At 36.2% G+C, this 14,785-nt stretch overlaps 1 protein-coding gene and 1 non-coding gene across 2 annotated transcripts in view; one reads left to right on the top strand and one right to left on the bottom strand.

Annotated features, from left to right (window-relative positions):
- Positions 1–289: 289 nt before the first annotated feature.
- The window catches only part of LOC119191593 (inositol 1,4,5-trisphosphate receptor-like), a gene marked incomplete at its 3' end in the record, with an annotated part of 33,846 nt that continues 19,350 nt past the window's right edge, over positions 290–14,785 (top strand). The window contains 8 exon segments of the mRNA XM_037445481.1: positions 290–439; positions 7,944–8,063; positions 8,613–8,730; positions 9,228–9,340; positions 9,919–10,149; positions 10,472–10,584; positions 10,946–11,086; positions 12,492–12,576. Of these exon segments, the coding sequence (XP_037301378.1) occupies positions 290–439; positions 7,944–8,063; positions 8,613–8,730; positions 9,228–9,340; positions 9,919–10,149; positions 10,472–10,584; positions 10,946–11,086; positions 12,492–12,576 (1,071 nt within the window).
- On the bottom strand, positions 11,804–11,874 carry Trnag-gcc. The gene has a single exon. It is a non-coding gene; the product is annotated as a tRNA-Gly (tRNA).

The raw sequence follows: 14,785 nt of genomic DNA, 5'->3' as shown, positions 1-14,785 counted from the left end.
ATGATGTATGACGGATTGTTCCTCTTAAAAAGTTCTAAAAAATATATTATAAAACAAAGCCCTCCGCTGTATCTGTCTGCCTGAACGTCTTAAACTCAACAACTACCCAACGTATTAAGATGAAATTTGGTATGGAGACAGTTTGAAACCCTGGGAAGAACATAGGCTCCCGGGAAACTACTACTTTTATAACGGAAAACTTTAGCCTGAAAAACTTTATAACGCGGGCGGAGCCGCGGGCAAAAGCTAGTAGTTTATATGGACGTTGGTGTCTATAGAATATACGTCAATGTATTATATTAATCAATGTGTTTTGTTTCCAGATTGCCTGTTTAGGATATGTCCTATGAACCGTTACTCCGCCCAGAAGCAGTTCTGGAATACAGCGAAACAGTCGGCAAACTCTAACACAGATACCGGCCTGTTGAAGAGGTTACATGTGAGTGCTTATAGCTAATCTGTCACCAGTTCGATTTCCGCTAGGGTATTTGGGTTTTCTTTTTTAGTACAGTCCCCGCAGTCAACATCGAAGGAAACCTGCGAACGGTATACTGGTTCCCCCTAGCTTAGCGACTGGGGGCCCTGGAGGAAGAGAGGAAGTGGAGAAATAGGGGAGTAAAGAAGGGGAAGGAAAGATTAGGATTGGCGGAGTGATGAGAGGAAATCCTCACGAGTCCTTCATAGACCCCTATGTGGAATTGCAACCATGAGGTAAACACTCTTATCTGTGTGCCTAGGGCCGCGACAAATGTTCCCCCATGCGTGGCCGTGCATTCGGTGTGGTCACCGAGCGCACAGGAATTGCCTCAGGGGAAGGGGTATTTGGGTTTGGATATTGTGGTAAACCAATATGTCCATAGTATTAGTTCACGAAAAGGATAAGTAGAGGGGCAAATAAAGCAACCACGATGTCAGGGTTTTTGGGACCACAGTGGTGAAGGGTTCATACAAGCGGATTCCTACCGGCTTCCCGTTCGTAATATATGAAAGCAAACTTTTAAATGATATTAGTTAATAAATAATTAATATTTGTAGCACATTGGCCTAAAATGGAATTATAATTAGTATTAGTACCTATAATTATTGTCGGCTTCCCTTACGGAAAGTCAGTTTTCGTCACTATTGTACCATGACAAAGTGTCGAGGGTACCGTCACAACTGGCCACCGGCCTCTACTACTGGGAAGTTTGGGCCTTAGACTATCACGCTAGACTAGTGCTAACAGACAGACAGACACCGTACTCTACTACTGAGAGGTTTCGATCTTAGTCCACCACGCTAGACTAGTGATAGCAGATTCCACAACGTAGAAATTTCTCAAGAAAAAATTTAATGAATAGAAGTAAGAAATAACCAATACCATATATTTGATAAAGGCGGATTTTTCAATCGTCATTCGTCTAAAAATAAATATGAGACGAATGATTAACAATTTTATCGTTTGTCAAATTTACTTCTTTCAGCCTCTGTTTTATGGTATAAATAACTTTTAAGCGGCGATAGCCTAGTTAGGCGTGGAACGCACTGCCGAGACGAATGTCTGCAGGTTCAAAACCCAAGGGCACGCATCTTTGACTTTTGTAAAGTTATTGAATTATCGCTTGCTTTAACTGTGAAGGAAAACATCGTGTGGGAACCTGCAAACCTAAGAAATTCTCTATAATCATTTTGAGGGTATGTGAAGTCTACAAATCGGCACTAGGCCGCTGTGGTGGACTAAGGTCTTTACCCTCTCAGTAGTAGAGGAGGCTCGTGCCCAGCTGTGGAACAGTATATAATACAGGGCTGATATTATTTACTGGGTCCGCGTGGTGGACTACGGCCTAATCCCTCTCAGTAGTAGAGGAGCCCCGTGTGCAACAGTGGGACAGTGTATAATACAGGGCTGATATAACTTTAATCTGATGATTAAAATCAACCCTTTAAATAAACAAACATTTTACTCAATATTTCACAAGTTGTAATCATCAAAACTAAACTTAAATCAAAGTTTAAATACTCATTATGAATTACTCTTTTATACTTAAAAGTAACACTTCAATATGTTTACATTTAAAATGAATTCTAATGAAGATCGCAGTAAGACGTTCATTGTGCTGAAACATTCAAATCACATTACAGTGATGTAACGCCCGTGTCTGTAACATATTGTGCGCCAAAACAGCATTTTTCCCGCTTTTTGCTTGCTTTAGATACGGCTCGAACGTAGGGTTGTCAAATGGCAGGTATAGTATAAATTATTTTTTTGTATCTGTCTTATGTCATGCCAAATTGACACTGATGTGATGCAAAATGTCGATCTGTCTTATGTCATGACAAATTGACTAGTGATGTAAGAAAAATCAAGCGGCACTGGACATTGCATCCCCCATTTTTTATACAAATTTATCGGCTGAAGGTCTTCCTACTCCTCCGCCTGAGTGAATAAGATTTTCCGGGACAAATCACCGGATAAAAATAGCGTACAGCGCTCGAAGTAATGTAGTTTTCTATTAGTATTTTTTTTTATTCGGTTATTACGTCCTGAGATAAGCGCGTTAAAAAATGTCTTCAGCTTTATATATTACCATAGATTTGAAGTATATTATTAAAGGATAACAACACAATGTCGCTAAAATAAAACATAGTATTTTTATTCTATTTATACACTTTTGAGTTGTATATTGACTTCGACATCGTAAAGTAACAAATTTATTATAATTGTAATAAATATGCATTATTATAAATAATGTAAAAGTGCTTAGCCCTGAGTTATGATACGTGAAAGTGATCATAAATATTTCAAATCAACTTAAAGTTATTGCGTGATGGAAATATGATCGAGTAATAAAATGTTTTATTACAAAAATAGCACGTCTTAGACAATTTACGCTTTCTTTTCTAATGCTATAGATTTAATCACAGATTTACTTACATGAAAATTCTAATAGACAACATAGTATATGGTTAAGAGCGTAGAAATTAACGTATCCCGAATAAGGTTAAATTATAAAATATTACGGTAGTTTAAGAAATGTTTGCAAACGTTTTGTTAGCTTAACTCTGGAGTGTGTTTACATAATATGTATATTCTTATAACTGTCACAAAATAAAGAAAGCATTAGTAAAATTAATAATGACACTTACACGAAGATTAACTGTTTTTAAACGTGCACGACCAACTGACCCCACCGTACCTGATGCCAAGTTGTACGAGGTCCAATAGAATGTCGACTGACGAGAGATGATAACGCCTCGACAGATTCTAGACTCAACATCCCAAACTGTGCATCTTAATAAACAAATCTTTGTAAATAATATAGATGAATCTCGCGCGCGGCAACCCTACGCTCGCGAGTACAGCACCAGTTTTTATTGATATTGATTACCGTGTCTGTATCTCGAATGACTGAATAATGTAGACGTTTTACATTCTCACTCGCCAGTCTGGAGTCGATCTGAATTGCATAGTGGCCTCCGGGAATTGTGTCTTATTATGCATAGTTTGAGAGTATTTTTAGCTTATTCTGGTAATAGTATGTTTTTCTTATTTCTGTTTCATAGAGAGTTTGAGGAGTATTTTCAGCCAATGCTGATAATAGTATGTTTTTCTTATAAATAGATAGAGTATATTAGCCAATTCTGGTTATAGTAAGTTTATTTTTGTCTTATAGAGAGTTTGAGGCTATTTTTAGACAATGATTGTAATAGTATGATTATCTTATTTCTGTTTCAAGAGAGAAGAGTATTTTTGCCATTTCTGTTAATAGTATGTTTTTTTATTTCTGTCTTATAAATAGAAGAGTATTTTAGCCATTCCTAGCAATAATATGATTATCTTATTTTTTCTTATAGTTTGTATAGTATTTTAAAATAATTACGATAATGAAATATTATAATTTTCCCATTTGTAGGTAAGTTTTGTAACAAATAATGGTCTTGTTAGTGATGCCTATAATTATTTTTAATACATCACATTTCTAATATGTTTTCTTTAGTTTCCTCCTTTTAAATTGTTATAGTATGAATATTGCGTCATTAATTTCATAATTTGAATTCCACTAAATTGTCGATTCTGTGCATGTCTTCCTAAGGTACCTACACATTATATTCATTATTAATCAACTATTAGATAGACCATATAACAACGAACTTATTAGCATTTAAATAAACTATTCCGAGACCAAAAAGTTTTACTCCTCCCTATCTTGTCGTGTCAAGTAATTTGTGGTTTCCTTACTAATCTTAACCACGCTTTATAATGCAAATTTAGCTTGAAATATATCATCGCAAGAACTCCAGGCGGACTCTCGCATAGAAACCCGCCTAGCCATTTGCAACAATATCAGCTCGTGTAAAGCAAATGTCAAATATAAACTGTTGCATCGTGCACAAATAATCGACAAAAATCGACGCAAAACGCGCGTGGGCTTCGGTAACTGTAAAAAAATTGCTCGGCACGTAAATTTATCACAGTTTATTAATACACGCGGGTCATCGTATCTTTAATCCGTTTCGATTATGCGACGTCCGAATTGGTATCTATCGTGACGTGCGACGTGTCGGGACGTTTTTGTTTTGACGTTAATTGACGTTTTTTCGAGATTTATTTTATTCGGTGTTGAATCATTGCGTCAGAATGGCAGTGTTTGGTTAATGGGTTAAGTAAGGTGCCGGAGTTGTTAGTGTTTCATGATAGCACGCAATTTTTCCCGAAGATTTAGGTTGAGGCGCTCCTCCATTGTAATTTTTTTTAATTCCACAGCACCTGATTATAAAAGGAGTAGGGTCCATATAGAGTCTTGATTAATTCCATTTAGCCGTCAATGATTACCCCTCGCCAGTCGATACAATTATGCCGGTCTGCTTGAAAGTAGACACGCAGGCTGATGCCGAAACACGACATTTCCGTGGGCATCTATGGCGGGTTTAACACCTCGTATGATGGCCGCTATCCTGGCGGTTACAAATATCATACCAAGAGAAATCTCCGAATTTATAGGAAATAGGAGTCAATGACATTCCATGTGTTAGTTTTTTTACAAATAAAAATACCCGAAAAATTGCCCGATACGGAAAACAAATTCAAAACCTCGCTTTTCAACTACTGAACACACGCCTGAAAAAGTTTTGCGAGGTTAAAACCCTGTTCCCGCGGCTTTCATGCTTCAAATTGCTCGTTTCGCTCGCTCGATTTAATATTCATAGAAGATGTCCGATGAATGTTCCGATCGATAGCGGTAACTCAAAACTTTCAAACAAGTTAAGCTTCTTATTTTTATCGTTGAAGATTAAGGGCTTAAGGGCAAATAATGGGTTTAAAAAACGAGCGCAGTGTGCAGTGCTTGTGATTTAAGACATTGGGTCTTTCTGCTCCTTTATGCTTAGACTATATAAGGAACTATAAAGGAAGACATAACGCCACGGTTACACTTTAGACCCCGATCGGTTGATGAGCGTTGTTTGCACGTAAGCATGTAAACACCCCGATGAAAACATTTACTCGCGCCTAACGGTTTGTTTCCCAACGATGTCTAAACGCCATTTCCAATAAACGCTCCCAACCATTTTATTCGATCCATCTCAAAAATGGACTAATCAGAACCAAGGTTTTTTGACATGCTTACAAATGAATTATTTTGATTAGTTCATTCTCGGAATGGAATTGAAGATTAAGATTGGGATCGATTATTGAAACGGCTTTTAGACTAACGTGTCGCCGTGGCGTTTATAAATAGGCAAGCGACTTCCCCATCTTACGTCATAAAAATGATCCATATAAATCCATTAGACCTGATGGATCAATTTTAAATTATATTTAATGCTTTACTTAGAAGACTGGTTCATTTTGCACTACAGTATATATTTTTTTTAATTCAGTAAGGACATACGGCCTTTATAGTACAATCCTTATACACATACTATAGACGTGTCATGACGTTCTGACTAGAAAAAAAAAATACTTTTACCTTCACTTTAAAAAGGGTTTGTTAGGGACAATTTCAATTATGCTTAATTTTTTAATTGACAAAGTAGTTTCTTTTGTCTTACTGCGTATCTTTTTTGATTCAGTGACAATATACAGACTTTATAATACAACCCCCTATCTACTATGGACGTATCATGACGTCCTTTCTAGAAAAATAATTTCATTTTATTCTCACTTTAAAAAAGTTTGTGGTTGCATAAGGTAAGTTTTTAACGATGTTACTATTAAACAGAGGTTACTGTAAAGTTTAACTACTTTTTACTGTAAAGTTTTAACAACTTGTAAGTATTAAGTAACTCGTAACTTCTGCTCTGCGTCTGGTAACTAAATAAAATACTACACGAGCAAAAGTGAACTCTTCTAGAACGTAATAGTGGCGTTTACGAAATAGTAAGCTTTGTCTTATTTTCGATTTTGGTAATGTATGTAAAACGAGTAGACTCCTGAAGGGTCATCGTCTCTCGTCAGTAGACCATCTAGACCCTACTCCAATTATCGTCTCTCGTCAGTCTAGTTTGACTGCCTCGGTGGCGTAGTTGTATTGCATGTCCGGTACAATAGCGCTCTGAGGTCCTGGGTTCGAATCCCGGGTCGGGCAAAGTGATATTTGGGTTTTTCTGCTTAGTATCAGCCCGGAGTCTGGAATTTGTGCCCGATATGGCGATAGGCTCGCCCCCTATCACATCATGGGACGGAACATACTTGGCGAAAAGTGGGTGCCCTAGTTGCGCCTCTGCATACCTCTTCGGGGATAAAATGCGTGATGTTATGTATGTATGTGTCGTGTAGTCTAGACCCCATTTCACTTACCATCAGATGCAGTCGAGTCACAGCCGGGCCAATACATAAAAATACTCGATTACTACGCCTATCCGCACATGATCTTATTAAACTTAGGATTTTCTTATTTTTAGGGTTCCGTATCTTAAAAGAACCTTTATAAGTTTTTTTGTTGTTATTTGTTCGTCTGACTGTCTAGCAAGACCTTTTTTCTCAAGGACGCGTAAATGTATCAAGTTGAAATGTATAGCAAGTACTCGGATCTACGGTCTCTTTCATCTGTGAAAATAAAAACTTGTAAATCAATGCATTGACAAGATTTGATTTTACTTTTCGATTGTACACGAGAATCAAAACTAATAGGGTACTTTTTGATGATCTAGAATTATGAAATTTTACAGGAAGAAATGTTTTATAGCGCATTTTAAGGAAATATCTAAACAGTAAACATATACTTTATAAGAAAAAGGTAGTCTAGGGTACTCTCGGAACGCGAGTCCAGCTCGCACTTGTCCGGATTTCTTAATCTAAGTTTACATTGTCACTTCTACAAAGCACTGCACTATTATATACTTCCTTCTGAATCATTTTTATTAACGAGCGTTGAGTCTCATAAAAAAGTTAAAAATTCCCATAGATAAACCATAAATCAATATTACAACACAAAATAACCATAACACCGCCGCGTCCCAAATTACAAACGTGTGGGGACGCATTAACGTCTACAAGCCGATTAATTTGTTAGGATTTAAATATAACTTCAAAGGAATATCGCTTTTATTACGATGACATAACGGCGTGGTAACAAATATGTGTATTAATGTGCGTTTCGGGTAATAAACAACTTTGTTATATCGTGGAAATGAATTATTATGAAAATGTGTTGAATTAATGAATTTGTGTACTAATGAAGAATTATTTTTTTCGAAAGAACTTTGTGCACCTTACGCCACTTTATTTATTATTTTTTATTGCTGAAAAACTGTATTTTGAAAGAGAGTTATTGATCTTTTGGCGGCTTATACGGGTCGTTAACCCGAGTTCGTGGATTCGTTTCCCGACAGGCAATTTTTTTTAATAGAGTTGATTACAATAATTATGTTACTTTATGCTCGAGTGGGGATTGCAAATATACTAGTATGTCTCTATGTTAACGATTATAATTAAGCTAAATGTAATGTGTATTGGTTTGCAGCATGCCGCTGAGATAGAGAAGAAGCAGAATGAGTTGGAAAACAAAAAGCTATTGGGCACGGTCGTGCAGTACGGCAGCGTGGTACAACTGCTGCACGTCAAGTCCAACAAATACCTTACTGTGAGTATCTTACACTCCTTTTGGAGACTTACCCACCCTCACACCCACCACTACAACTCCTGTAAGCCAGGATCAGCAGTGGCACGCATTTTATGACACCGAGCAGTGTAGCTCGGCGAGTCTTAGTGAACACTAATTTGTCTCTCGCAATAAAATTAATCAAATAGAAAGATAGGGAGGAGTTGGAAATAGCGTAAACATCTAAGGAATATATTAACTGATCAGCCGCCACGACACGAACGTCCGTATCGTTTCTATAATAGTAGCTTTTGCCTGCGGCGCTATTCGCGTGAAAAAAAAATCCAGAATAAAAAGTAGCTTATAACATTCAAGAGTAATGTAGCTTCCGATATTGAAGAATATTAAAAATAATTAAAATCGGTTAAAAGTTCCTGACATTAGCGCTTTCGTACAAACAAACATACTCTTCAGCTTTATATATTAGTATAAATTCAAAAAAAACTAGTTACTAAATTTAGTGGTTGATATCAACTCTATGATAGATCTGTTCAAGGACTTGATATACCAATTAATCGATATACGTTCCAGGTCAACAAAAGGTTGCCCGCATTGCTCGAGAAGAACGCGATGCGGGTGCATCTGGACGCGAACGGGAACGAGGGCTCCTGGTTTTATGTTATGCCTTTCTATAAACTCCGGTCGACTGGTGCGTATCGCTTTCAACCCTTTTCAAAAGCGATCTCAATCTTTAATCCGACTCCGAGAATGAACCAATCAAAACTACTCATTTGTAAGCATGTCAAAAACACTCTGTTCTGATTGGTCCATTTTGAAATAGATCGAAAAAAGGCGGTTGGGATCGTTTATTAAAAATGGCGGTTTGTCTATCTATATTAATAAAAAGAGATAAAGTTAAGTTTTAACATAGTAGGTAATCTAAGGAACTATTTGTGATTCTGAAAAGTTGGTTAATAATTACTAATAAAAACCAAATATTTTTTTTTTTTTCAAAAAAATAAATTTGTACATAGAAGCAAACTCTGCCTTTCTGTTGCCAACGCAACGGAATCTACTAGATAATGTTTAATTCCTTCTCCTAGCTGCAGTCTTAATAAGTGATAAAAGATTTCAACTAATCTATTTATTTTAGGTAATTAATTATTTGTCGCATTTTAATAATATATCTTCAATAATTCTGTTCAGGCGACAACGTGGTGGTTGGCGACAAGGTGATAATGAACCCTGTCAATGCCGGCCAGCAAGTTTTACACGTTTCCTCCAACCACGAACTGCCCGACAACGCTGGATGTATGGAGGTGAGATTCAATAAGTGAAGGAAAACATCGCGAGGAAACCTGCGTGCCTGAGAAATGCTCTATAGGAATTTGGAGGCTGTGTGAAGCCTACCAATCCGCACTAGGCCAGCGTGGTGGACTAAGGTCTACTCCCTCTCAATTATAGAGGAGGTCCGTGCCCAGCAGTGGGACAGTATATAATACAGGGCTGATATTATAATTTTATTTGTTATTTATGTTTGTATCTAGCTCTTTAGTACCACAATAATTATGTACTTTCAGCTGCTTCTCCGCTAAAAGAGCAGCAGTCTTCGGTAGCCATGATTTGAAAGTATTGTTTCTGAAGAGACAAATAGCTAAGGCTTCTTGGATACTTTGGGGTGGATTCTGCTTGAATTTACTCCAAAGTTTTAAGTCATCTTAAATTAAATAAAAATAGATTGATAGATGTTTAGACTCTGTACAGACAAGACTCTAGAAACCTATTAATTAACCTTATCTATATTCTGGACAAAAAATAAAACGATTAATTAACCTTCACAAAACAACCATAACTAAATGAGGTTTACAAACTACAACCATCAAATTATAACTTGCAGGTAAATGTGGTAAACTCATCAACGTCATGGAAGGTGACGCTATTCCTGGAGCACAAGGAGAATCAAGAGGAGATCCTGAAGGGCGGCGACGTAGTGCGTCTCTTCCACGCGGAGCAGGAGAAGTTCCTCACCATGGACGAGTACCAGAAGCGGCAGCACGTGTTCCTGAGGACCACGGGCAGGTCCAGCGCCACAGCCGCAACCAGTAGTAAAGCGCTGTGGGAGATTGAGGTCAATGTTTATTTATTTTTATTTTAATAAAATTGTACTTGATATACAGGTGTAGACCATACCAGCATGGGGGTAACATGCTATTTTTATTTAGTTGAATAAAATCGCATCTACTTTCTATAACATATATATTTTAATTAATAGTACAATAATCCACTTTCTACCTTCACTTTAAAATTTTTGTGACAAGAACTTTTTTTAAAGAGGGTTCATAAATAAGTTGATATACTTGGCTTGTTGCCTAGACTTTGTTGAGTGGTGTATATAGTTTACTTTAAAATGGCTGGTATCATTTCAAACATATTTTCCTATATCTTTACAGGTAGTACAACACGACCCGTGTCGTGGTGGAGCTGGCCACTGGAACTCGATCTTTAGGTTCAAACATCTCGCCACGGGACACTACTTGGCCGCCGAGGCGTGTACCAGGCCCCCGTGAGTATATATTTGATATAAATACGTACAAATAAATGATTAAATTTTTGGTCCTTCGAGCACGCGACAGCAAACAATATTGACTTGTTCCGAATAGTTTCGTTATATACAGTGACAAGCTAAATTCAGGCAAATGTATTATGTTTGGGCATCAAAATTTTGTGTTCTCAATATTTTAGTTATAAATAATCTCAATATAAAATAAATGAAAAAAGAACTAATACTTTTGAAAACCAACAAAAAAAAACAACTCATATTGTCTGAGCGAAGAAAAAGAAGTACTTTTTGTACTCATAATTTTTATATTGTATTTTTTTTAAACACCCACAAAATATGTAACCCATATAAGTGGTGTTCCCAGTGACGCGCAGGTGGAGCCGGGCGAGCCCGCGTACCAGCTGGTGTCGGTGCCGCACTCGTCGGAGATCGCCACGCTGTTCGAGCTCGACCCCACCACCATGACGCACTCCGACGCGCCCGTGCCGCAGAGCAGCTACGTCAGGTCACTAATACACTGCGATTCAACAGGCCGGCATAATTGGGCCGACTGGCGTGGCATAATATCTCAGTCAACACTATTGAACCCCCTCTAGTTGCTATTAAGTGCAATGGGATCACTGTGGTGCCTGCATTTAAAAGAAATGATATGGGATTGGCGTAGAATCTCAGTCAACACTATTGAACCCCCTCTAGTTACTCTTAAGTGCAGTGGAATCACTGTGGTAGTATTTAAAAAAAATATATATGTGACTGTAGACATAGCTAGAGGAGGATGGGTCCGCACCCACTCCAGTATTACATAGTGCTCAATCCTAGGATGTTGAGGCAGCCTAAAAGAATTTAAAAAAAATCTGCAGTTACATAAACTCGGAGCTCTTCATTTTAGTCTGAAATAAATGCTCTGCCTTGAAAATGGCTAGCTACGCCCACATACCGCAATAAAGTGTTAGTTCGGATACCAAGTTCACCGCATTATAATTACCGTCAAATGAAAATTTATTGTGCCAGAATTGGAAAGTAAAAAATATCCTTACTTTGCACTGCTTCTAAAAACTTCAATCAGCGGGTACACTTGTATAACATGAATCTAAAATCGAAAACTAGAAAATAAGTTCATATACATTTATCCATTGTGTACAAAAATTTCGATAAAAAATATTTTTTAATGAAATTGTGTAAAGTATAAAGAAAACGTAAAAAATGTGTCAAAAAAAAAGCATGCATCGGCCGGGAATCGAACCCGGGCCGCCCGCGTGGCAGGCGAGCATTCTACCACTGAACCACCGATGCTGATGAAGATATTGTCAAATTATACCAACCAGTGAAGATGTTACGAAACAAAAAATATAATATGTATCTTCATAACTTTTTCTATTATTTCAAAAACAATGTATATCAATACATATTTGTAAATTAAAATCAGCCTAGCTTAGTACCATTATAATTATAGACGAAGACTTGATGCAAATTTTGGCATTATGCCAAAAGATAGATAAAAAAAAATTGGACACAATTAATACGTAGTTAGTAAATTAAACCACATACTTATGTTATTGAAAATATCTTTACTATAAATTAGTCTAACCTAGATATAAATTAAATTGTAAGTTTTTAACAAAATTAATATTAATAAAAAATAATTTTACTTTTACTTGCTTTAAGGCCACTAATACATGAAGAGAAATTGTGGCAACATCATACTTTCAGTCAAAAATTCTCTTACACTCATTAAACTACAAAATGATAAAAAGAACAGAAATATAATATTTGTTATTCGTGAATGATTTTTGGCACAATGTTAGCAGGGATAGAGACGAGTATGTGGTTTCATTTAGTAACGCAATGTTGAAATATGCCCCTCCTTCCCTGAAGTAAATGGTTAAATAACTAAATATTTTCTCACACAGGTTACAGCATCTATGCACGCATACATGGGTGCACTCGACCTCCATACCCATAGACAAGGAAGAGGAGAAACCCGTCATGTCTAAAGTAAGCTATATTACTTCTATATTATGTACTCTCACCGTGTTATATCTACGAAGCTGTGTAATGGGATGCTGTGTACAGTAGTAAATGGACGCCAGATTTATATCATGTTTGTTATGAATGTAACTCTGTGTAAAATTTAATCGGTTGTCTGTATCTGTACCTATAAATAAAAAATTGAAACTGTATATGAATACGTATAAGGTTCACTTTCATTCATATACATAAGGCGTATACAAATTTCAAACATTTGCAAAAGTACGTAAGGTTGCGTTTTGATTGGCTACGAATTTTTCGTTTTTCTATCCCCTAATCTTTGTTGGATTGATTTAAAAGATAAAGAATTAAAACATAAAATTTTTAACATCTCGCATCAGTTAGAGATTAAAACATCGATATATATATACTACAAAAAAAGTCGTTCTTCGATATGACAAAATAGTAGTATTAAAAAATCGCATCACAGAAAATGAAAACATACGTTCACAGAAGAGAACACTTTCACAATCACCTGAAGCACTAAAAAATAAGTTCGAAGAGAAAAACGGCAAGATCAAACCAATACCGAAAAAGAATAAAACTAATATTATTACTTCATATTTACGTAACACTCCCGGAACCACACAGATATCTAACCCTTCCAAAACAAACGAAGAACAAAAAAACGCCTAAGTAGGTGTCTTCTCCACCTCCCCAAGCCGGTTGGTCACCGTGGGGGAGTCCGACCACAGCCCCCCAATCAATACCATGGTTACACGCAACACATGGAGGAAAAATATAAAAACAAAAAATGAAATCCAATACCTCTATATAACCTGTTTGAATGTAAGAACATTGTTACAAGATAGCAGAATAACAGAATTAAGACATGCAGTAAAAGACATCAAATGGGATATTATTGGCTTGAGCGAGGTCAGAAGATCATCAGAAGAAATAGAAGAGCATGAAGAATTTATTCTTTATCACACAAAGGGGAGTAATGGAAAAAATGGAGTAGGATTTTTAATTAAAAAACACTAAAAATAATATAATAAATTTAAAGTCATTTTCCGATAGAGTAGCGGCTATTGAAATAAAAGTATCAGAAAACACAGTTTGGTCCATTGTTCAACTTTATGCGCCCACAGAAAGCTACAAAATGGAAGAGATTGAACTCTTTTATGAGGCTGTAGAAAATGCGATAAGCTCTATTAACACAAAAACATGATAGTAATGGGAGACTTTAATGCCCAAGTAGGAAAAATGTTGAGAGGTGAAGACACAATATTTGGCAGATTTTCTGAAGGAAAGCGAAATAAGAATGGTCAAAGATTAACAGAATTTGCTTTAGAACATAATTTAACCATCATAAATAGTATGTTTAAACGAAAAAATAGAAAGAGGTGGACTTGGAGATCGCCGAATGGGCGTCATTTCAACGAAATTGATTACATGCTAACAAATCAACCAGCTTTGATCCATAATTTCTCAGTAATAAACAATATAAATTTTGAGACAGATCATCGTATGATAAGGTGTAATTTAGTAATAAATCAGAAAAGACACAGGAAGTTTATTAAAACCAATCAAATACATGCAAAAAATTTACAGACACTAACCAAAGAAGAACAATCGTTTTGGGAAAATCGTTTAACAGAATCGCTAAAAGCGTCAATTCACATACAGAAACAATATGATGCATTTGAACTCGAAGTAAAAAATCTATTCAAACAAGTATCAGAGTTAAGTAAGAAAAAGGAAATCATATCTACACACACAAGGGAATTATTTGAAGAGAGAAAAAAATTATATAAACAAAAGAGGACAAAAACGGTAAAAAGAAAGATTACTGAAATAAGTAAAAGTATTAACAGAAGCATATCAAAAGAGAAAAAGCTACAGAGACAAAAAACGTTTGAAAAACATATAGCGAAATCCGGTGCGATAAGAAAAGCTTACAAAGAATTAAGAATTAAAAAACAATGGACAGAAGGTCTCTACAGTAAAACAAGAAACACAATAACAAAAAGATTAGGAATTATAAATGAGGCCACAAAATACTATACGGAATTATATTCACATTCAAATTCTAATAATAATACCGAAAATGAACCCTATGAAACCCAAAGAGACACGAATACCTATCCTTATTTACCTCCAATTCTGAAAAGCGAAATCGATTATGCAATAAAATCACAAAAATCTGACAAAACACCAGGACAAGACAATATCA

Source organism: Manduca sexta, unplaced genomic scaffold, assembly GCF_014839805.1.
Source record: "Manduca sexta isolate Smith_Timp_Sample1 unplaced genomic scaffold, JHU_Msex_v1.0 HiC_scaffold_1676, whole genome shotgun sequence".
NCBI classification, from domain to species: Eukaryota; Metazoa; Arthropoda; class Insecta; order Lepidoptera; family Sphingidae; genus Manduca; species Manduca sexta.
The sequence above is the reverse complement of the archived record's forward strand: the minus strand, read 5'-3'. Positions and strand labels throughout refer to the sequence as shown.